Source organism: Dasypus novemcinctus, chromosome 4 (assembly GCF_030445035.2).
Source record: "Dasypus novemcinctus isolate mDasNov1 chromosome 4, mDasNov1.1.hap2, whole genome shotgun sequence".
Lineage (NCBI taxonomy): Eukaryota > Metazoa > Chordata > Mammalia > Cingulata > Dasypodidae > Dasypus > Dasypus novemcinctus.
The window spans coordinates 132,433,472-132,457,826 of NC_080676.1; the positions used below are offsets into that span (position 1 = coordinate 132,433,472).

The window sequence follows — 24,355 nt, forward strand, 5'->3', positions numbered from 1 at the left end:
CTTTTTGGAAATCAGAGGGTGGAGTGTAGCAGTTTGATATGGTTATGAATTCCAAAAATAGATCTTCGATTATGCTTGTAATCTGTACCTGGGCATGATTGAGTTATGATTAGGGCATGGAGTCCACCCCTTGGTGGGCGGGTACTCACAGATAAAAGGCATGGCAAAGAACAGAATGGAGAGTTTTTGATGTTGGAGTTTGATGCTGAAGTCTTAAGCAGGAGCCCTGGGAAGTAAGCTCACAGAGGAAAGAGAAGCCAGCCCCAGGAAGAAACAAGTCCTGGAAAGAAAGGAACCCTGAACCTGGAGAGAAGAAAGGCCCTGGAAGGGAAGAACCCAGGAAGCCTGAACCCTTGCAGCCGTCAGCAGCCATCTTGCTCCATTCCATGGAAACAGACTTTGGTGAGGGAAATAACTATGCTTTATGACCTGATATCTGTAATTTCCTACCCCAAATAAATACTCTTTATAAAAACCAACCCATTTCTGGTATTTTGCATCAGTATCCCTTTGGCTACCTAATACAGCATGTATTAGGCAGATAGTAGTTTCATAGGTTATAATCTATGAACTCCCTGTCACTGAATAGTATCATTGTGACATCACAGAAACCTCCTCTTTGAATGATTGCTTATTGTTCCCTCACTGAGGGAATTGTAATTACCCCCAGAATATATCAATACACTTACAGGAAAAGAGTGAAGACGAAGTAGATTCCAGTGAAGTATACATCATTGAAGTAGACATTCTTTTGTCATGAAAACTTCAAATCCATACTACGAATGGAATGTTTCACTTTTATTAATGTCTTACAAATGTGTTTTGGCAACATAGTATGCTTTTGGTCTACAGGAGTGGGTTTTCAAACATTTCCTAAACAAAGAGAAATGAGTAGGCTTATGAATAAAAACTAAAATTTTCATTTTATATGAAATCTATCACATCACGGTTTGTCCTTGAGTATCAGTAATTCAGAGTAATGCAACAATTTAGGAGTCATTAAGTAACATCTTGAGGGTATACAACTCTAGTGACTCACAAACAGCAAAACTGACATAGTTTCAAAACTTTGAAAATGAATTAAGAAGTCCAGGCAAATTTATTTTGGACCCTCAAATTTCTATCCTGTATTTATTTATCCCAATAGTAAGTTGTCTAACAAGGAATACATTGAGGAAATTTGAAACTTTCTTCTTAAAGTTCTACAAAACAATTTTCAAAGGTTTTTTTTTTAAAGTAGACCATCAGAAAAAGCTAAAAACGAATGACTCAAGTTGGCAAATATGACTACTCTATTAAGAGTTTTATTTGACCATTATCTTTATTAGTAAAATGAGGCACTAGTAATTTTTTTTTTTTTTTTGGTAGAGCTTAAATTTTAACTCAGAGGAACACTATCTTCAAATTCATGGAATACAGCACTTTAATCTCTGGCAGTATTATTTTTAACCATGATACTACATTTTTATTGTAAATTCAAATTTTGTAAGTCCAAATGTTGTGTACCTGAGAGCATTTAAAAAACAACTATTAATATAGAGAAATTTGAAGCTGATATGTTAGAAAGAACTTTAGACTGTAAGTGAGGGAGAATAGGATCCATAATAGTATGCCTAGTATGTACTAGTACCCACTTTGGGCCTCAATGTTCTCATAAAAAGATTAGTGCATTTGATCAGAGTTGTCACAAATTCTAAAATTCTGGGTTTCCAAACTTTTCATGACTTTTCAAATTCTTCTGACAAAGAAGAATGTATCACAAAAAAAATCTGTAATTTGCCCAAATCATATGAACAAATAAATATGAAGATTCAAAGGAAAGATCATAAAAGGTGGTAGAGATATCCAAGGGGCGGATCAAAGAGGTTGTAACTTGCACAGAATTGTCACAAAGTTTTATTTTAAGAGATACTATGATCCATGATTATTAAACCAGTTAATACTTCAATTATCGTTTACCAAGCTTGCTTTTTGTCATAAAAAATTATACCTATATTATTGTATTTGACATGAAATCATTATTCTGCTCCTCACCACTCCTACATCCCCACTCCCCACTCCCTGCAGGTAGATCGCTTTCGTAAGGTTAGATTGTCTTTATATAGTCAAGTATTCTATATACGGCGGTTAATTGCTAAATTAACTGTTAATTGCTAATAACAACTGAGGTTATTAGAATTACGCATCATTTACTAGGCAGTGATACCTTTTGTAATGTTGTTCGTTGTAGAGACCATATTTCATACATACTAAATCATCAGGAAGTAAACATTATTTTTCCAGAGTTTAGCTGTGAGTGGTACACGTTCGCTAGATGGAGGATGTCAATATTCATTTATGTGATTAGTTAAGGAGAAAAGTACATTCCAACATAGGGGCCTCTGAAGCATTTTTCTTAAGTCACACTTACTTTTCCCTTCGGTAATCTTATTAATTCCTAGAAAGGTAAAGGGTGGGACCGGTGACACAAAAAAGAGCCGAGGTTCGGGACCCACTGCGGTTTACGAGGCCTGGAAGGAAATGTTTGCCTGGGAAGTGATCGGCGAGCAGGCGATTGGGCAGGTTCTCCGCAACGAGAGGAACGCGGCAGCCCCGGGGCCTCCGCTGAGAGTTGCTGGGAGTTTCGCAGCGCCAAGGGCAAGCGACGCGCAACCTGCCGCAGGGGCGGCTCCCAGGCCCCGCCCGCCGGGCGCGCCCTCGCGCCACTCCGGGAGCGCCGGGCCCGCGCGAGGCGGGGCGGGGCTCCGTAGCGGCCCCGCCCCGCCGCCCCGCGGGTCACAATGTAGGGTTAGGGAGGCCGGCGGGCGGGGCTCGGCGGGGGAGGAGCCGCCGGGCAGGGGCGGTGACGGCGGTTGGGGGGAGGGGAGGGGAGGAGGAGTCGCGGAGGGAGGAGGACAGCGCCATTCCGGCCAGCTGCTCCCTCCGTCCCTCGCTCCCTTCCCCGCAGTGGCCCGGGAGCCGCCCGGCAGCCAGCGAACGAAGCGCGCGAGAGCGTCACGCGGCCCGGCTGGCTCACGCCCTCCCGCGCCCGGCGTCGCCGCCCGCTCATGGCCCGGGGCGCCGCGCTGAGGCGGACCGAGTAGAGAGGTGGGGCCGCCGCCGTGGCCCTCGCAGCCCGCGCCTCGCCGCCTGCCCCTGGTCCCCGCGCACGCCGGCCGCCGTCGCCTTCGCGCCTTGCTGGCGGGGGCGCTGTCCTCCCCCGCGGTCCGCGTCGCCCCCTGGAGCTCGGCGGAGCGCGGCAGCCAGGGCCGGCGGAGGCGCGAGCAGCCGGACGCCGCCGCCTGTGTCGACGCCGCCGCCTTGGGGGCCATGACCGTGGAGCAGAATGTGCTGCAGCAGAGCGCGGCTCAGAAGGTGAGGCGAGCGCAGGGGTCGGGCCCGCGCTTCTTTCCGACGTGCGGTCCTCGCGCTGCGCGGCCGGCGCTCCCCGGCCTCCCCGCCCGTCAGGGCCTCCGCGCTCGGGCTTCCTCCCTCACCACCCTCAGTTCCGACCCGTCGCCTTTGGGGGCGTCGCACTCAGCGCAGGGCTGCCTGCGGGGAGCGCGGTGTAGTTAGCGGATTTCTCTCTACCTCCTGCCGGTTGTTTTCCTGTAACAGACCGTGCCGGGTATTGGGAGCGACCCTTAACATTCCTATACTCCTCTAGATGACTAGATGACTTCTTAATTAAACTTTTTTTTTTTTTTTAAATAAGGCTAATCACTTGTCATCCCTCCTGAATTCAGTTTGTATTTCGAAGGCATTTTTGTATTCCAGGACTGCTGTTCTGGGTCGCCACCAGAATTGAATTGCTTGCCTTGCTGGGCAGGTACATTTGCCTGGTGGACTTTGTGTAGAAGGTAGAGGGTTTGGTTGTTTTCCTTTTTCTCTTAATCTTCTTTCTTTTTTCCGCCTTTCTGAATATAGAAACTGCCAGTTAAGGAAGGAAAACCTTTATGGCCATGTTTATTCCAGTAATCTTTTGTCCCCTAAGTTTGACCTTGTTCCACTCTTCAACCTTTTCTCCTCCATCAGTTACACATTCACATGGTTGTTACTGAAGCAAAGAAAAAAAAATTGTTTGGCGAGCTTCAAACTTTTGCAAGTGAATTGTGAGAGATGCTCCTGTTATTGTAGATTTTGCTTTCAGAATTTTAAGTGCACCATCATGGCTTGCACCATATCCTGAAGAATAGTTGGCCGTGTCTTGATTTTTTTTTTCCTCGTTTATGTGAAAAGCATTTTGGGCAAAAGGGAAACATTGCCGTAAACGTGTTGGAATTATTTAACTTCATTTTATGGCTAATTAGGTTTACTGTCAGCAACCGCCAAAGCTGTGTTTTTTTCCTCTGGGTGAGTAATGAATGCCCCACCCTCTTGTAGTTTTGGCGCAGTTATGTCCTACCTGCGCTTGTTTGACTTCAGAGTAAGGCCTGCTTTCCTAAAATGGCCTGTGTATATTCTCACAGCCTGCTAAGTTTTTGCTTTGAGATTATTTTTAGAATTTTATGATCCTACTTGAGGCTTTGCAGATGCTTAAGAATTTTGGAAAGCAAAGATAGTGCATTATTTTAGATACTTTGGAAAGTTGTTTTTGGAACTCTTCTTGTATGTTGATTGTTACTGGTAAACTTAGAATTACAGACTGCAATTTACTATATTTGCCGTGAAGTAATTCAAGATTTGATAATAGGTTAAAACAGTTCATCTCCTAATTCCTTTCTGTGCTTGTTTGAATACCTTAAATTTTAGTTCTTGATGTTGAATATGTGGTAAAATGGTAATACTTGGAGTAGGATCCCAGGGTTATATGGATACTAAGCAATGTTTAATAGGCTTGGTATCACTTCCTTAGAGTTGTCTTTTATTGTTGAATGTAAAAGCCTGTTAATTTCACAGTGGAAAATGTACTTCATAACTTCAAATCTCATCAGTATGAAAAATGGCAAGGAGTTTGTGTGTTTGTTTTTTTTTTCAGTTGACTTTGCCTAAAGTACTTTTTTAGCATAGAATCATAATGCAGGTCTCTGTGATTCAGAAGTTTATAAAATTGTAGAATGGAGAATCAAATTACTGAGTGATCTTGGTTGTCAAGTTCTATTTCCTAGTTAAATGACTCCCCCCTCCTTACACAAAGGGAGTAGTTAATCTAAAATATTACCATTATGATGCTATTTTTAGTGTGCATGTATTTGTGTTTCAGATCATTTAATTGATATTGGGGAAATTTTTTGAGTGTATTTAATTTTATACTTCCATAATGGTATTTGTGTGTTAAAAAAAGAAACACTTAAATGCTTTTGTTTGCTTTCCATATTAATACATTGCCACTTTGTTATCCCATATTAAAACTATTCTAACAATATATGCGTATAAATATTTAAAATTGTCAATAGATTTAAATCCACTAAATTAGCTACTAGGAAGTCAGCTTCATACTTTAGAAGAAACAAAAGTGAAACTCTTCATTTTCACTTAGAAACTTAATGGATTATAAGTAAAACCACAGGTTATTGCATAACCAAAACTTTAGCCTTTTTTCTGCTGTCCTTAAAAATTGTATGTGCGTGTGTCCGTGTATATGTGTGAAACATCAGTTTCAAATAAATAGCTTTATTATGTGGTTGGGATTGTTTCCTGTATTGTCAAGATTTTTTTGTTTGTTTGCAGAAGGTTGTAGGATTAATAATCTTTTTTTCAAAAAAGCAGAACCAGACAGAGCTTACATCGGTCTTTTGTTCACCTATAAAGTAACTTGCCACAATATATGTGATGAGACAAGGGGCTGGTGTGTTTTTTCCTCCTTTTTTTGTTCCTTGATGGGTTCTTTGCTTGATTGTTGAGGTTTGGAGTAGGCAGGGAGTTAGGTGAGATACAGTAAAACTGCAGAGATCTGCCTTTCTGATGTTTTGATCTGTAGGTGAAGTGGAATTGGCCACAGATTAGCTACAGTTAAATCCTTTGGTGATTTTGGTCTTAAACAAGTACTTTTCAGTCTTTGAACTTGGTATTTTACATGAGTGTAGGATCCCTTAACAGATCTCAGAATTTGATGTGTTGATTTATATTCCAAATAAGGATTTTTGGGGCAGATTAGAAGTCTCCTTTGCAGAGACCAGATTAATTTATAGAGTGAGGAGAGCAGGATACTGTTTACATTAAAGGCTTCCTTCTGATTTGGATAAAATGTGAGGCTCATGGAGAGCAGGCCTTTGGCCCATTTTATTTCACCCTGGAGAACAGTTCCTTGCACATTAAATATTCGATAATGAAATAATGATTGAGTGGTTTCTAAAAGGAATGCCAGTACTTATCTTAGTTCCTTAATATTGAATCTCAGGATTTAAAAATTATTGAGAAGGACTCAAACCTTTAAACTATGGACAACTATTCATGCTAGGAAGATAGGCAGTATTGTGTCCTAGAAAGACAGGGGGATTGGCTTAGATCTAAATCATCAATCTGTGACCTTGGGCAAGTCATTAAGTGCCTCAGAATCTTATTTCTTATTTAAAAAGTCTTAAGGTTATTATGATTTACCTTGAGCAACTTCTTTAGATCTGAATGTTTCCAGTGGACTTAACCAGTTATTTATTTTGGACAGGGAGAGTAAAAAATGGAAGCAGAGGGAATTCTATGAATCTGTAGTCAACTTTGTTAATTTCAGCGAATAGTGAGGTATGAATGGCAAGATGTCAAAAATTAAACTCACAGTTAATATAAAACATGAAAAACAATACAAAATGTGTTTCAGGGTAAATTTCTTGGTTACAATAGCACTTCATATTTTCTAAGTTAGGTGTCATGTGAAGTTATAAAAATATAATTCAGTATTTTAAGAACAGATATCATTACACAAGTCACATTAAACATTACATAAAAGGCTATTTCTACTAATAATAGGTGGTTATCTTGTTATTAGCATAAGACTTGATTTGGGTAGAGAGCTAAGGTAGCAGCTGTTAACTCCCTTCTTTTTACTTCCCACTTTTACCTAATTTTTCTTCTGTCATTATGTAACTGTGGTGTATGAATACATTATCAGTAGTAATACCTCTCATTGGGACTGTCCTTTGCTTTGCTGTCAGTCCTCAAGCCAATTTGGTTATGAGATAGGGAGTTTCCATTGCAATACATGTAATAATGTCACTTGTGTTTATTGGTTATAGAAAATTTCTAATGTAGTTTTCTGTTAGAAATTTAATTTCCTTTAGCAAATTAATTTCTTTACAAATATAGCTTGATATGTATAAATTATAATGAATATATAATTATAACATCTAATATATGATTAATTAATACCATTAATACCATTGTGAATTCACAACCTGTTCCCTCGTAATGGTGATAATAATGTTAGTAGTGGTTACCACTTATTGTTTATTTGAGGCAGGCACTCTGCTAAACACTTTATAAATATAGAATTTAATCTTTATCGTAGTATCTATCTACATTATCTTTAGAGAGATCTTTCATGAAAACAGGGTTAAAATAATTTGTAATTTGTATACTGTTTCTTAAAAAGTTTGAAACAGACAAATATATTTGTTTGAACCGTGTAAAGTTCAATCTGTGCAAAATATGGAAAACAAAAAGAAAGTTTCTTGTAATAACATTTTACCAAAAAAAATGAACTTTTAATCTATTCAGATATTATTATATATACTTTTTACTAAGTGGTATCTTACGTATACTGTATTCTCACTTGCTTTTTTTTTGTCTTATTTTTTTAATGTTACATTAAAAAAATATGAGGTCCCCATATACCCCCCACCCACCTCACCCCACTCCTCCCCACATAACAACAACCTCCTCCATCATCATGAGACATTCATTGCATTTGGTGAATACATCTCTGAGCACCGCTGCACCTCATGGTCAGTGGTCCACATCATAGCCACACTCTCCCACAGTCCACCCAGTGGGCCATGGGAGGACATACAGTGTCCGGTAACTGTCTCTGCAGCACCACCCAGGACAACTCGAACCCCCGAAAATGCCCCCACATCACATCTCTTCCTCCCATTCCCTACCCCCTGCAGCCACCATGGCCACTTTCTCCACACCAATGCCACATTTTCTTCGATTACTAATAACAATAGTTCACGTATAGAATATCAGTAAGTCCACTCTAATCCATACTCTATTCCTCCATCCTGTGGACCTTAGATGGTTGTGTCCACTCCACATCTATATCAAGAGAGGGCTTAGATTCCACATGGATGCTGGATGCAATTCTCCTGCTTTCAGTTGTAGGCACTCTTGGCTCCCTGATGTGGTGGTTGACCTTCTTCACTTCCATGTTAGCTGAGTGGGGTAAGTCCAATCAACCAGAGTGTAAGAGTTGCAAGTCTGTTGAGGCTCAGGGCCTGGCTATCACATGGTCAGTCCAGAGATTCAGGTCTCCTGGGTATACACTAAACCCCAGCACCAACTACAGTTCTGGTAAAAGTAACAGGAGAGGCTTGAGGACAAAGATCACATCTGAGTCCAGTCTCACTTGCTTTTGTTACCATAATATGTTATGGACCTTTTCTTCCTGAGTAGGGAGGAGGAGGGGAGAGGAAGAGAAAGAGAAGAGGGGAGGGGTAAGGGAAGGCGTGGAGAGGGAGAATATCTATGTTCTTTAAAATAGCACACTGTATTTTATTATATGAATTGAATGGACCGTTATTTATTCAACTAGTTCCATTTTGATAAACACGGTGGTTGTTTCTTACAACAAATGCCTAGAAATGGTCAAACATTTGCATGTTTAACTTTTGGTAGATGATGCCAGTTTGTCTTTCAAAATCATAGTGTTCAATATCATTCCAGTTCCCCGAGTTGCTCTTTATCTAGATCCTCAGCATTACCTGGTATTATAAATCTTTTTAAACCCTGCTAATCTGATGGATGAAAATGATCTCATTTAAGATTTGCATTTGAAAAATTATTGAGAAGTTGAATATATTCATGTTGTATTTGTCTTGAGTACTGCTTCTGCAAATTATCTATTCATTTTACTTATTTCTAGGAGTCCTTATCGTATTATGGCTCTTACAGTTCTGTAGTCCTCCCATCCCCACCTCATTTTATTTTTGACCTTTCAACTTTGTTTACAATTTCCTATCAATATGAACTTTTAATTTTTTATTGCAGTTTTATTCTTTCTTGCTTTAGACCTTGGTCTTTTGGTAAGAAAGGCCTTTTTTACTTTAAGGTTGTAGTCTTCATGTTACTGTTTTTAGTTTCTTTATTTTATCATGTACATCTTTAAGTCATCTGGAATTTACTTTTGTTTATGATGGGAAGTAGAGATTTATTTCATTTCTTTTAAGTGGACAACGATTTGTCCTGTTCATTAACTAATATATTCTTTCCCTAGTTATTTGAAATGCTTCCTTTATTGCATTCTAAAATCCCACATATATAAATTTATTTTTCTAAGTATCTACATCCCTATATTTTCTTTTTCTGCTTTTTTTTTTCATTGTTTCAGTTCCATAATATAGATTTAAGGTTTATTTTTATGTCAGGTAGGGCAGACCTTCCCTCATTATTCTTTTTCAAAACTGTCTTGGTTATTCTTAAAGATATAATTGACTATTAAAGTGGAAAGATTAAAGAAATGCTTGGAAATTTTACTTAAATTGTTTTATACTCATTAATTTGTGGACTATCTCTACAATATTGAGACTCTACATGAAGGAATCTTTTATGGTTCTCTGTCATGTTTTGTTTTATTCCTTTTAGTATATATTTGTTGCAAAAAAGAATTATTTTTGTTTTTATTGCTGCTGCAAATGGATTTTTGGATAACTTTTTCATTTGGTTATTGCTAGTGTAAAGAAGACTTTTGATTTGTATATACTAACATTGCATCCAGTCTCCTTATTCAGTTCTCATCAGTTCTTATAAATTTTTTGTTGGCTTTCTTTAACATTCTAGATAAACAGTCCATATGCCCACTCTGCCTCTAATTGAGAGGGTGCTTAGATCCCATGGGGCAGATGGATGAGACTATCTTGCTTGCAGTTGAAGACTCTCTCTGTTCCTTGGGATCATTGTTGTCAGTCATCATTTCCTTGTTATTTGTCCTAGGTGAGTCCAATGAACTGGAGAGTAGGTGTTGCAACTCTTTTGAGATTCAGGACCCAACTGGCACATGGAAAGCCCAAAGATTTAAGTCTCTTAGACATAAACCTATCAACTCTAGTACTAACTCTAGGTCCAGATAGAAGGGGCAGAAGAGCCATGTGTAAGGAAACCACAGCTGAATCTGTGTCATACTAGGGAGCGTAAATTCCAAAGTAGGGCTCACTGACAGGTGAGCCAAATACCTGAGTGTCAGCCCTGCCTGTGCCTGGATGTCTCTCGAGCCCTCAGGAGCCCTGCTATTTGAGGCAGTATTTACTGTGGCAGTCAATGAGATCCTGATGAGTTGTGTATAAGTGTACCCTCTGGAATGACCTCCCGACTCACTTTGAAGTCTCTTAGCCCTATAAACTCATTTGTCTTTACCCTTTCCCCTTTTTGGTCAAGGTCTTTTCCCAGTTGCATTACAAGTTGGTGCTTCGTAGTAATCCCTTGGTGCCTGGGAGGCTCATCCCTGGGAGTCAGTCATGTTCCATGCTGGGTTGGGGCGGGTGGGGAAAGGTAATGCATTTATATGCTGTTTGGTTTAGAGAGAGGTCAGATTTGAGCAATAAGGAGCTTCTCAGGAGGTAACTCTTAGGCAATATATAATACTAGGCTAAGTTTCAATTTCAAAAGAAAAGGTTCATCCATACAGTCATCAATATCAAGGATCCGTCAGTGGTCCATCCTCCTTCCCTAGTCACTGCCCCTGTGCTTGGGGGATTCTTGCTGTCCCTTTAGAGAATGTCACAGAATTCCCCAGGATAGAATTGGATATTCTTTCTGTTATTATGTTGATCTCCAGCCACCGTTACAATGCCCCATGAACACTTGAACTCTTCCATATGCCTTATGGGTATGCCCCATATGTATCTTTTTAATAAACCTGTCTAGGGTTTTTGATCTGAAGAGTTCAGTGTTCTTGTCAGGAAAAAGATATAATTTTAAATTTATGCTTTTACTCTGTTCTTTTTTTTTCTTCAGTAGCATACATTCTTTGACTTTTACATGCCATTCATCTTTCTTACTTCAAATTTTATTTTGTAATTCCCATCTCTCCTCTTTGCTCTACATGCTAGGGTAACTTTTTAGTGTGATCTTCCAGATTATTTTTTTGTAATGCCCATTCTATATTTACTACCTCTGTTGGTGTTTTTTTTTTTTTTTTAAATACCATACATTTTTTTGTTGGTTCTGTGGTGCACAGAATAGAATTAATCATAACCACTAGTTCATGATAAGCCATTCATACAAATATGTTTTCATTTATTAAATTGTTTATTTTTTAATAGTAAGCATGCCTGAACCCAATACTTAAAACAAAAGCAAGAAATTTGATAATAACCTATATATAACCATATAGTACCCTCCTCCCATCTATCTGCTTATATTTGTGGTTGTCATAATCTTGAGTTCTGTGTTCATTATTCCTTCAATTTAATTTTTGCTGCATCTGTATTAATTCCTAACGTGTAACTTTTAATTGTTTAACTTGCGTAAACTTTTCTAAAGAAACTTTTTCCCACCTCACTGTCTAAAAAATATTCATTTATATTTTCTATTATGAATTTTAAAGTTATGTTTACAACATTTAAGTCCTTATTTATTCTAGAGTTGATTTCTGTAAATTGTGTCTGGTAAGGATTCAATTGAAATTTTTTTATATATGACTTATTTTTTTTTAACCTTCCTTATTTTGAAAAGTCCATTCTCTCCCCACTGTACTGACATGCCTTCTCTGACATATACAAGTATTTTATATAAAATTCTTATTTCACCCCCCCACCTCCTGGGGCTCTCTAGCCTGTTTCAGAATTCATTTGCCTATTCCTTTGTCAGTACCTTTCTGTGTTAATTGTTCTGACATCCTGATAATTTGTAAGTAAGTTCCTTCTTTCTGATCCTCTTGTTTTGAAGTATAATGGCACTTTATATTTCTTTAGAAGGAAGAGGGATATATGTATAATGTTTAATATGGTTAATTGTGGGAAACAGATGTGGCTCAAGCAGTTAGGGGTCTGCCTATCACATGGGAGGTCCCGGGTTTGGTTTCCAGTGCTTCCTAAAGAAGAGGAGCAAGACAGTGAGCTGATGTGATGGGCTGGTGGGGTGAGCTGATGCAGTGAAGAGATACAATGAGGAAACACAATGAGAGACTCAACAAGCAAGGAGTGGAGGTGGCTCAAATGATTGGGTGCCTCCCTCCCACATGGGAGGTCCCAGGTTTGGTTCCCGGTGCCTCCTAAAAGACGACGACCAGACAATGAACAGACACAGAGAGCAGATAGCAAATGTAAAGAATGAGGGGCAGGGGAGAAATAAATAAAATGAATCTTTTTTAAAAAAATAAGGCTAAATGTAAATATGTGGTAATGGATGGACTCAGTGGTAACAAATTGTAATGAGTGTAACAAACACTTGATTTATGGATGCATTTTTGGCTCAAATAAGTAGTCTAGGGAGGTAAGTGTTAGTTGGCAGACAGCTGGAGGATAATATAGGGAATGTATAGGAATGATTTTGGCAGTAGATGGGGATTGTGGTAAATAATGTAAATGCAGGAATGTTCTACTGTATGGTGTTAAGAATGTGATGATGCATGGGAAAAATACAACTAATGTAATTTATAGGCTATAGTTAATAATATTGTAATTTTTTTGTAACAAAGGAAAGAAGGTACTATATGAATGCTAAAGGTCAAAAGGAAAAGAATTATGGGGTTTGGCTTTGTGAGATGAATATGAGTAAGCATTTTTTTTCCTCTTCATGTTTTTTCATTAATAAGGAGACCTTGACTATGTCATTTAAGTAATCTGTTTATCTTTCTGGAAATCGGAGAAACGATTGAGTTTGTTGTTGGAATAAGATGAGATAAAAGTGCCTGGACAGAACTTTTTAGAAGTAATGAATGCTTCTATAACTTGTTTTTATTTTATTTTATTTTATTTTATTTTATGTCATTTCATTTCATTTCATTTCATTTCATTTCATTTCATTTCATTTCATTTCATTTCATTTCATTTCATTTATTTCATTTCATTCATTTCATTTTATTTCATTTCATTTTATTTCATTTCATTTTATTTCATTTCTCTCCCCTTCCCCCTCCACCCTGGTTGTCTGTTCTCTGTGTCTATTTGCTGTGTCTTCTTTGTTGCTTCTGTTGTTGTCAGTGGCACGGGAATCTGTGTTTCTTTTTGTTGCATCATCTTGTGTCAGCTCTCTGTGTGGGCGGCGCCATTCCTGGGTAGGCTGCACTTTCTTTAGCGCTGGGCGGCTCTCCTTACCGCTCGTCTTATGGGGCGCACTTGCGCGTGGGACTCCCCTACGCGGGGACACCCCTGCGTGGCACGGCACTCCTTGCGCGCATCAGCACTGCGCATGGGCCAGCTCCACACGGTCAAGGAGGCCGGGTTTGAACCGCAGACCTTCCATGTGGTAGGCGGACACCCCATCCATTAGGCTACGTCCGCTTCCCTTTTATATCTTTTTAAAGTGTTTAAAGTGTTCAGAAATTATACAGATTTCTTAATTGGGTTATCTTCTTATTACGGAATTGGAGGACTTCTTTATATATTACAAATATGTCCTTTATCAGATATGTTTGTGTATATATATAAAAATATTTATATGAAATATTTTCTCCCAGTGTGTGGGCTTTATTTTCTTATAAATGTCTTTGAAGGGAAAAAATATTGCTGACGTCTTTTATGCTCATTGCTTTGTATTTGGTTTGCAAAGATTTTTTCCCTTATGTTTTCTTCTAGAAGTTTTATCTTTTAAGTTTTAAATGTTTACCTTAGTGATCCATTTGGAATTTATTTTTGTGTGTGTTCTGAGTTCTAAGAACTCATTTATTTCCATATGGACACTACTTATTCCATCATCTGCTTTTGAAAATAATATGCTTTCATTATTGAACTACCTTGGTATTTTTATGGAAAATCAATTGACCATATATAATTGTCTATTTTTGAACTCTTCTGTTCTATCCTTATGCTCTATTATACTTTCTTGATAACTGTTGCTTTGGAGTAAGTTTTGAAATCAGGGAGTGTAAATTGTTCAACTTTGTTCTTGTTAAGAATTGTTTTGGCTTTTCTTTGTCTTTGCATTTCCGTATAAATCACATATCAACTTGTCCACTTGGACAGAGGATCCTGCTAGAATTTTTGAATGGGATTGTGTTGAATATATAGAGCAATTTGGGATGGATGTACATCATAACACTAGTTAGTCTTTCAGTCCAAGAACATACTCTTTTCATTTCTTTAGGTTTTTATTATTTTTTCAGCAGTAATTGTTTCCAGGTCTTTGCGTATCTTTTATTAGATTTAGTGTGTTTTAATGCTATTGCAAATGGTATTTTTTTGTTTAGTTTTATACTCCACTTGTTCTTTGTATATGGAAAACAGTTCTTTTTTTTTTTAATTGACCTTATATCTTATAACATTGTAAATTCACTTACTACTTCTGGTAGTTTTCTTTTTTGTGCGTGCGTGTGTGTATTTATGTGTGTAGATGTCACAGATTTTTAAAATGTGTAATATCATGCTATTTGTGAATAACAGCTTATGAACTTTATTTCTAACCTTCAAGAATTTTTCTTGTTTTGTTGTACCTTCTGGGGTCTCCTGTAAAATATTGAATAGAAGTGGTAAAAATAGATACTCTCGCCTTGTTCCTGATTTTATGTACAAAACATTCAGTCTTTTGCCCTTAAATATGATGTTAGTGTTAGTTTTTTTGTAAAATCCCTTTATAAGGCTAAAGCAGTTCCCTACTATTCTTAGTTTCCTGATATTTTGTTTTGCCTTTTGCATTTAAGTGTGCCACTTGGATTTGATTTTTGTTAAATGTCCAGTTTCAGTTTTCCCCTTTGGATAACCATCAACTTTATTAAAATGTTACCCCTTCTCCCCATTAATGTTCTACCTGATGACATTATTTTTAAATTTTCATCCTTGAGTTAGGGCCATTTTAGAGGAATATCTCTCTGAGAGACATTCTTCCTTGTTGAGTTAAAATATTTTTATTGTAGTTTAAGTGAAATCTGTATAAATATAAATTAGGCATGAATTCTTTATACTGTATTGCATAACTTTTATCCATGAAAACTGGTAACCAAAACTAAAAAACTGGTAAAATTTTTTAAAAAAACAAAGTTAATTTAACTTGACATATGGCAAATGTTTTACAGAAGGTACCTTTGCTCTTGCAACTTTAAGCAAGAAAATTAATAAATATGTAACAGGATATTTTTGTAGTATGTTATTATTAAACTTTTGGGAATGTATTTTATTGCTATTGTTAACCAGGCTACATCTGTGACCTGGTGTTGAGTTATCACCATTGTCCTTGAGTGTTCTCAGTCTGTTTGCTGTAAAACCTTCACAGATATGCTACCAGGTTTTAATGAGAGTTTAAAGCATTTTTGTTTTGCTGTAGCTCAGTAAATGAATGGCAGTTATTGCAGGGTCTTTCAATCAGAATGTTGAACTGAGAAGGTTGCATGATTTAGTTAGAGTGGGATATACTTGCTATGAATAAGAGGTAACAATTGTAGCTTAATTTTAAGCGTGTGCCAAATAAATATCATTTATTAGAACTTATCATTACTTTGCTTCATGAACATATCTCAGTGCCTGGGAAGTAAAGAAAATGAAACACTGTTGTGCAATATTTAACTGCTTTTTGCACACACTGTGAGACAATATTATTATACTGGACTATTAGTTATATTGTAATTACTACTACCGTACTTTGTTGTGGTGAAGGTGTGTGCCGCCAAAATTTATAATTCTTGAATGCATATTACAAATATAAAGTACTTGAGAATTACTGAATAAGAAGACAGTAGCAAGTAAGTTTAGCTGTGTGTAATGTTTAAGTACATATATATCGTCTAGTTGCACTTGGGCTATACTTCCTGGGAATAGTTTGGCTGTTAATATAGTTTTACTTTGTTTTACTTCTTAACTGTTTTGATTTTCCAGGTTTATTCCTTGATTGCTTCTTCTCAAGCTCTATTTTTGAGAGATTGTGTATTTCCTTAGTGATATGTGTTCATTACTTCTGAGTTTGTATATTCAAAATGAATTTAATTTTTATACTCTTACCTGTGTTCTAGTTTCAGATTTTCAGTTTCATATGGTACATTTCTGCTTAGATATATCATCATTACTCATGTCTACTCACTCATTTATTCTTTCTTTACTTTAAACAGATCGAGAATTAGGTAATAAACCAAAAAGTTAGAGTTTATTGATGGTAGGGAACAGAAATGCGTATGATATTAGCCATTAAATGAAACCTTTATAGTATATAGTGATAGGAGCAAGGAGAGTGGATCATTTTATCTAGGAAGAATAGGAAAGGCTTTAAAGAGGAGATAATGCCTGAAATGAACTATTGAAGATATATAGGTGGATTGAAGATATTATTTCAAGGAAAAGAGAAGTCTATGAGCGAGGACAAAGCTGTGATTGGATTTAATTTGGAAGAGAGAAATTTAATGGAATTATTTAAATGTGAACACACTTAATGGCTGGTACTGTATTTCTTGCAGCTGATTTTGAGTATAGTGTATAATTTTTTTTCCCAAGCCAAACTGTATCCAGCTTTTATTAAAGATACTTTTCATAAACAGTCATAGCATTTCAGGCAGGACATGGGCAGACAGTCATTAAAAGTATGTAACAACTTTCAAGCTCCCTTCTTCAATGGACTACCAAAATCAGAAAGCCACTGTAAAATCCAATAAAGTCTTCATCTGATGCTCTGAATGGGGGAACTTTAGAGTGAGGATTGACATTTCACCTTTAGCATGTGTTTAACAACTTTTCACGAGCTGACTTTGACTTTCAGGAAATGAAATGAAAACAGCAGAATTATCCACAGTCTAAAAAAGTAATCAGTACTTTTTTGAGGAATGCCATATCCATGGCATCACTGGAAAGTCCAGATTGCCTGACATCCTGGTAACCACTTTTTTTTGGGTCAGGCCCCAGCAGGTCTCAGGGTTTAAGGGAGTCAAATGTATGCTGAATGCAGAGAGAGAAGAGGTCATGAGGACATAAAAATGAATTTTAGTTTTTCTACACCACAAGCCATCTGTGCCAAGGTGAGTAATGTTTATCAATGTCAGGGATTCCCCTTCTCCTGGGAGTAAAGAGGAAGGCTCTCAAAAAACTAGAGGGCAAGAGTATTTTCTCCCATATTAATTCAGCTTCAGGGATATTTTATCAGTGACATTTGCTCCCTTCCCCAAAACAATGAAGTGTTCTGTGTGCTAACAACATAGCTTAAAAAAAAAAAAGTAAAACAAAATTCTGCATTTTTATAAAACTTGATTAAAAAAATAGTATTTTAAACTGTACAGTCATCAAAAGTACACATTTATCAAAAATGTATACACTTCACTTGGCATCTTCAGCACCTTCGGCTTTCTGTGCCTGGTGTGTTTTGGCATCTCCAGTTTTCTGCAGGGTTATTCCCATCCTTTGCAGCATCAGCTTCCCTTTTTTCCCTTTGGGTACCTTCTCTCCTTTCTTTGCAGGGTTCTTTTAGGCTTGGGTTCTGGCTTTGGAGGAGCAGGTTTAGCAGATAACCTTGCAGATCTTCTCTGTGGTTCGTCCTTACTTCGACTTTATCTCCTTTAATGTCCCCTTCAGCCTTTGTCTTGGGCATGGTGGTGGTGGCAGGACGTGGGTGCTGGTTGCAGGGATGCAGGAAACTGCAGGCTTTGGTTGGTCCGGGAGCCAGCCTCACCTCTTCTTCAGCTGCTCCTGAGTATAGTATATAATTTTTTCTGGTACCTTTAAGGCATCCGTGCACTTGTTTTTAAAGATGAGCTTTTGTGCTAGAGCTCTTTGTACCACATATTAGAATACTAATCATGTTTCTTAGATTTTGGTTGGTCCCAAAAAATGTGAAGAATAAAGATTTTCATCCACAATTATTGTGATTTAGTGCTTATAAATATGAACTTTGAAATCAGATAGACCTAGCTTCAAAGACAAGCTCTGCTGTTTCCTAGCTGTATGGTTGATCTAGGGCAATATTCTCACTCTTTTCCTTAGTATCATCTTTTGCAAAATGGGTAAAACAGTACTTATAGAAATTTTAGAATTTAATGTTCGTGTTCATAAAGTACTTTACCTAGTGCCTTATGTACTTTTAGTAACTGCTCAGTAGATGGTAGTACTGTGATAGAGCTCAGTATATATGGCTAACTTTTCCCTTCCTAATTGTCTTATGAAATTAATTCTCTTAAAAAATATAGAATTAAGTCATTACTATATTGTTAGAATACAAAAATTACTTTTAAAGAACTTGTATCAGTAAGGGTACAATCAGGACGCAGAAACCACACGATAATTTAATATAAAGAAGAATTGACTGCTAATGGATGACTGACTACTGAAGGTTAAAGAGAACATCAAAGAATAAAGGAAGGAATACATTTGTGAAAGATCTTCCTCCTAGTCCCAAGACTCTGAGATTCAGTTCTTTTTGGAGAGGTTGTTACTGAAGCCCTCTGGATGGTAGAGAAGTTTGCTGAGGTGCTGCAGGCCAAGGCATTCCTGTAATTAAATTCTTTTAGGGGTCAGGAAAGTGGTCTAGAGCATTTGCTTTGCTTCTAGAACCTAGCCTTATATCTAGAATACAGTTTCTAATATTAAGCAGGGTATATTATACGTGTAATTAATAGGAGCAAAAACTATTTGCTTTAAGCAATTATTTGTTACATATATTGTTTCTAGGAATTATATAGTATCCTAGTTTGAAAGTTATTCTGAAAACTTATTTATTTCATTTATATTAGTGTTGTTATAATACAGTTTATTTCTGGACTATATGTTATGAAAATTTATGAGAGATAGTGGAATTTAGATATACATAAAGATTTAATTGGACAAGAGAGAGCTTTATTAGGAATTAGTCAGTAGTTATCAAAATAAGTTAAACTTTTAAACTGCAGGCTGGTAATTCAAGAATATGATTTGATTCACAGAAGTTTTGTTTACGCACATGTTTTCTAGAATGTTAGGCATTATAAAAACAGACAAGGTCCCATTTTTTCCCCTCAAATTTGTCTATTTTATAAAACAACAAACGAAATATACATACCCCAAGGGAACATACATAATAAATACCATTAAAGCTGCAGGGAATGTTTTACTGCCCTAGGGATACTCTTATGTAGGTGATTCTCTGTGAAAAAAACATCACTTGTGCTGTGTGCCAACACAGAAAATATTGTAATATCAGTCAGTATATCATAAAAGGTTGTCATCCTAATAAGGTTTTTTAAAATAATGTTCTGGGCCAATGTGGGCAATGCTATTTTCAGAAATTTTTATTGTGGTAAAATATATAAAACATATAATTTGACGTCTTAGCTTTTTAAGTGTATAGTTCACTGGCATTAATCACTTTCACAGTGTTCTGTAACCATTACCACTATCTTGTTTCCAGTACTTTTTCGTTATCCCAAACAGAGATTATGTACCCATTAAGTTAACTCCCCTTCCTCCTTCCCTGGTAATCTCTAATCTACTTTCTGTCTCTTTGAATTTGTCTAATCTAGATATTTCATGTAAGTGGAATCATACTATATTTGTCTTTTTGTGTCTGGTTTATTTCCCTTAGCATAATGTTTTCAAGGTTCATTCATGTTGTAGCATGTATTAGAACTTTTTCATTTTATGGCCTAATAGTACTCCATTGTATGTATATAGCACATTTTCTTTGTCCATTCGTCTTTTGATAGACTTTTGGGTTGTTTCCACCCTTTGATTATGTGAATGATGCTGTCATGAACATTGGTTCCAAATGTTTTTGCAAGTTGGGCTTTTTGGAATTTAAATTCATGTTCCTTTAAAAACCATGTTAAAAAAAAGGATTTCAGATTTCTATGCTGATTAATTTATTTTAATACCAAAAGCTCTGTTAACCCTCCAAAATTGAGATAAGCCTCGACTCTGGCAGTGGGAAATAAACGATACCTTGAGCTATTCTTGGGACTACCACTATGTAGATATTTTCAATAGGGAATTTCAACATTATTATTCTTTTGATTCATTTTCAAGTAGGATCGACAGGGTCAGAACTAGGAAATAAAGCCTTCTGTGAAATTCTAGATAGAGACTAGTATAATGTAGAAAGTTTGCTTAGCAAGTGGGCCTAATTTATGTCTGCTTCTTGTTCTCATCTCTAGTAGTTAGTATCTTTCCCTGAGGATTATCTCAAGCCCTGTTATCTAACTTATTCCAGTTCACCTCTGAAATTTGTGCTGTATTTATTGTCAGTATTTATTGAGTGCCTATCATATGCCAGACTCTGTACTAGGTCCCTGGAGTATAGTGATGAGAGAATAGTCCGGATTTATGGTCTGGTGATAAAACAGCCATAGTGTATAATTTTAATCTGTGGTAAATGCTAGGAGAACCTTTAACATTAACAGAAGGTGCATGACTATGCCAAGAACTTTGAAGTACAAAAGAGAATGGTACTTTAGAGAACTTGAATGAAAGTGTCGTGGGGAGAGGAAGAGAGAGGGATAGTAATGCAAGATAAGAGTAGTCCATGTCACTGTACTGGGCCCTTAAGCCATGATAAGGATTATACTATAGGAAATTTCCCCAGATACTTAATAGAATATTATTATACTCGAGGGGAAATGAAAGGTCATGTAGTCCACCTTAAAGTTACAGGCTACCTGAACTCAGAAAGTTACTGGACTTTTTTTGTGTGTACTTTACATAGATGTACTTTTTTTGTGTGTACTTTACATAGATGTTTAGACTCTGCCATTAGCTTTTATTTTTTTTTTTAATCTCTTTTTTTTTTTTTATTGACTTTGTAATAATATTACATTAAAAATATATATGTGAGGTCCCATTCAGCCCCATCCCCCACCCCCCCTCTCCCCCCCCCAACAACACTCGTTCCCATCATCATGACACATCCATTGGATTTGGTAAGTACATCTTTGGGTACCTCTGCACCTCATAGTCAATGGTCCACATCATGGCCCATACTCTCCTCCATTCCATCCAGTGGGCCCTGTGAGGATTTACAAACCATTAGCTTTTAAATGAAAGTAACTTTCTACAAGATTTGTGTGTGTGTGTGTATGTGTGTGTGTGTGTTAAATTATATTGTATACTGGAAACAAAACAGTCTGGTGTACAGCAGGAACATAAATACTAATCTTTCCCTGATCTAAGCCATTATACTCCCCTTAAAATTTTTTTTTTTTTTTTTTACTACTTTAAGAAATTTACTAATGTTAAATATACTGTCATCTTCCCTGAAATAGCTTTTAAAAAGACCCAGCATTAGGAAGGGCCAACTGGAGAGAGAAATAATTTTTGTGAAGCTCTGTGATTCTTAATTTATATTGAAATAACCAATGCTATCTTGTCTATGTAGTACTGTATTTTACACATTTTAGACATTTGAAACATGTCATGATACAATACAAATAACATTAAGGAATCTAACCGCTTGCATGTAGTTTTGGCTTATTATTTTTGTGGTGTTTCCAAGTCATTAGATGTCTTGGATGTTGAATCTTGTTCTTTTTATTTATTACAGTGGAGTGGAAACAGGTTGAACCATCTTCTTAAAATATATTTATTTATTTATTTAGTAGATAAGCATTCCATACAAGGAGGACATAGGAGCTCAGAAAGAGAGCTCTAGAGATAGAATGAATTATATCCACTTTGGATCTGAAATTGTTAGTCAAGGAAGAGAGAACCATAGATAAGAAATTTCCAGTTGAGTACCAAGGTATATAGTACACCAGAAGTTTAAGAAATGTGAAGGTACAGACCTTGCAAGACCAGGGCCATATTCACAACAACAAAAAAATGACAGCCATAAAAAAACATAACTATAGGAAATAAAGTGCAGGTTTTCAAAAACAAGAAAAGCACAGTTGGAATTTGCTAATAAAAAAGGGGGACCTTAGAAATGAGGTGGCTTCTCTGCGTTAAACTTAAAATCTTTCACATAGCTCATTTTAAAAAAATTGCTTTTCGTTTTTTGCCAACTTAACCTAAGGAAATTCTTTTACTTTCTCACTCAGCCTTCTCTTCCCCACCTCTTTTTCTTTCCCTCATTTTTTCATTTTCAGTAAAAATTTATGAGAAAAGGAACCATGCTGAAGATACACCTGGATTATTTTTCTAGGATTTTTAGCTGATTTTTTTTTTTTTAGTAAAATGTAAAACCACACAACAATAACAAAATTTCAAAAGCCTTGCTCTTTATAAAATAATCAATGTTTTTATTGGACTCTTATCAATCAACTACCTCAAGACTCAGTAATATACCAAAAAATAGTCATGTTCACAGTTTTGTTAATTGGCTAGGATGGTTCTTCCCTACATGTGCTTAATTTTTCTGGGAAAGGTGACTATTCAGATCATGTTCTTCTTAAGGCAGTTGTAGAAGTTCAGTAGGGCAAGCCCAACTTTTCAGAAGTTCAAGAAGTCAGGAACTTTATGTGACTGATTGTATGCTGTCCACTAATATGCCCATGTCCACCAGCAGTGGGACAAGGAAGTATATTGTCTCTAGTGGGAGGAAGTAAAAAAATAAATAAATACAGTTTTTTACATAATTTAAACGACAGTTTTAGCTAACTTTAATTAAAATCATTTGAGGTTTTCTGTTACAAAATGAAGATCTCTGGGCCTTAACAGACCTCTGGAGGGATAATGTTTGGGGTTAGGTCCTGGGGATCCTTATTAACAAACTTGTCAAGTAATTTCTTGTGCACACTGAAGTTTTTGAGAACCTCTTCCTTAAGTGGTACCACATTTGTGTCTTTTCCACTTTTTCAACATTATATATAATAGCTATAAACATTTTTATACATGATTCATTTCATTGGGCTATTTAACAGTCATTACCACAACAGTGACTGAATAATTTTCAGTTGAGGAAAATAATGTTTGCAGAGGGTGATAGTGGTGAGATGACAAGCAAGCTTGTAAAATCTTTTAAGTATTTTATAGTCACTAAAATAAGACATTGAATTAGAGAATTTCTGTAACATTTTATGCGTCTTTAATTTGTTGGGTGTTGCATTAACTTAGTCATTGTTCCATTGCTAGTTATTGGTAATTTGCTAAATAAAACTAGAAAAGTTATGGGTCTAAAGAGACATGTGTTCTCATATTCAGCCCTGTAACTTCGGCAATTTAATTTTTTTACTCAAATATTTTCATACTTTTAGGCATTTTATGTGACTTTGTTTTTATGTGCTTTAATTATATATTTTATTGTTAAGTAGTCTTGGTTATCTTAGCCTTTTAATGAGATTTTTATGGAATTGAACATTCATTGATGGTATGCCAGTCACTGCCAGTGCCTGTCCAATATACATTCTTTTCTTTCTCCTTACTGACTGAACACTTGATTTTATTTTCAGGGCAGCATTGTGCTTTGCTGAGAAATACTTTTTCCAGTCTCCTTTGCAGCATTGTGTGGCCATGTGACATTGTCCTGCTCAGTGAGGCTTAGGTGAAAATTAGTATGGGAGGCTTTATTAATGAAGGCAAATTCATTTGGTTGACATGTTTTTGTCTTTATTCTTCCCTTTGTTCTTCTGGAATGTGGGCAGAATTCTAGAGGAGGAGACAGTGGGGTGACCCAAATAATGTTGAATGTCACACACTAAGGATGTCTGAATTGTCCAGTTTCTATTTGGGTTGATTGTAAAGATTTGGTAAAAATGGTGGTGATGGTAGCACAACATTGTGAACGTAATTAACAACATTAAATTATATAGGTGAATATAGTTAAAGGAGAGAATTTTAGGTTATATTTATGTTACTAAAAATTTTTAAGAAAAGACAACCTACAATAGGAGAAAATATTTGGAAACAAAACTACAGTGAGATACTCTTTCACACACTAGAATAGCTATTTTTAAAATTGAAAATAAATGCAAGGATGCAGGAAATAATACATTTTCAGTGCGAATGTAAAATGGTGCATCTACTGTAGAAAGCAACTTAGTGTTTCCTCAAAAACTTAAAAATAGAACTCCTCATATGACCCATCAATTCCACTTCTAGGTATACACCCAAAAGAACTGAAATCAAATACCTGAACTGATAATTGCACAACAGTGTTCAAAGCAGCATTATACACAATAGCCAAAAGGTGGAAGCACCCAAGTATCCATAGCAAATGAATGGATAAATAAAATAGAGATTACACACAATGGAATATT

The 24,355-nt window shown here is 36.6% G+C and overlaps 1 protein-coding gene and 1 long non-coding RNA gene across 7 annotated transcripts in view; one reads left to right on the forward strand and one right to left on the reverse strand.

Moving 5' to 3' along the window:
• Nucleotides 1-785: 785 nt before the first annotated feature.
• Nucleotides 786-2,648, reverse strand: LOC139438824 (uncharacterized). Its single transcript, XR_011648549.1, has 2 exons — nucleotides 2,411-2,648; nucleotides 786-873 (listed from the first exon to the last, which is right to left on the reverse strand). It is a non-coding gene; the product is annotated as an uncharacterized lncRNA (long non-coding RNA).
• A 188-nt stretch (nucleotides 2,649-2,836) lies between these two features.
• Nucleotides 2,837-24,355, forward strand: part of USP25 (ubiquitin specific peptidase 25) — a 164,568-nt gene continuing 143,049 nt past the window's right edge. For 4 of the 6 annotated variants that reach the window (XM_004462644.4, XM_012526814.4, XM_058296107.2 and 1 more), the window contains exon 1: nucleotides 2,848-3,354. In XM_004462644.4, coding sequence (XP_004462701.1) covers nucleotides 3,310-3,354 — 45 coding nt within the window. In that variant the 5' untranslated portion in view covers nucleotides 2,848-3,309. Of the gene's footprint in view, nucleotides 3,355-24,355 lie in introns of all 6 variants that reach the window. The other 2 variants (XM_012526815.4, XM_071214901.1) reach the window with 2 other exon arrangements.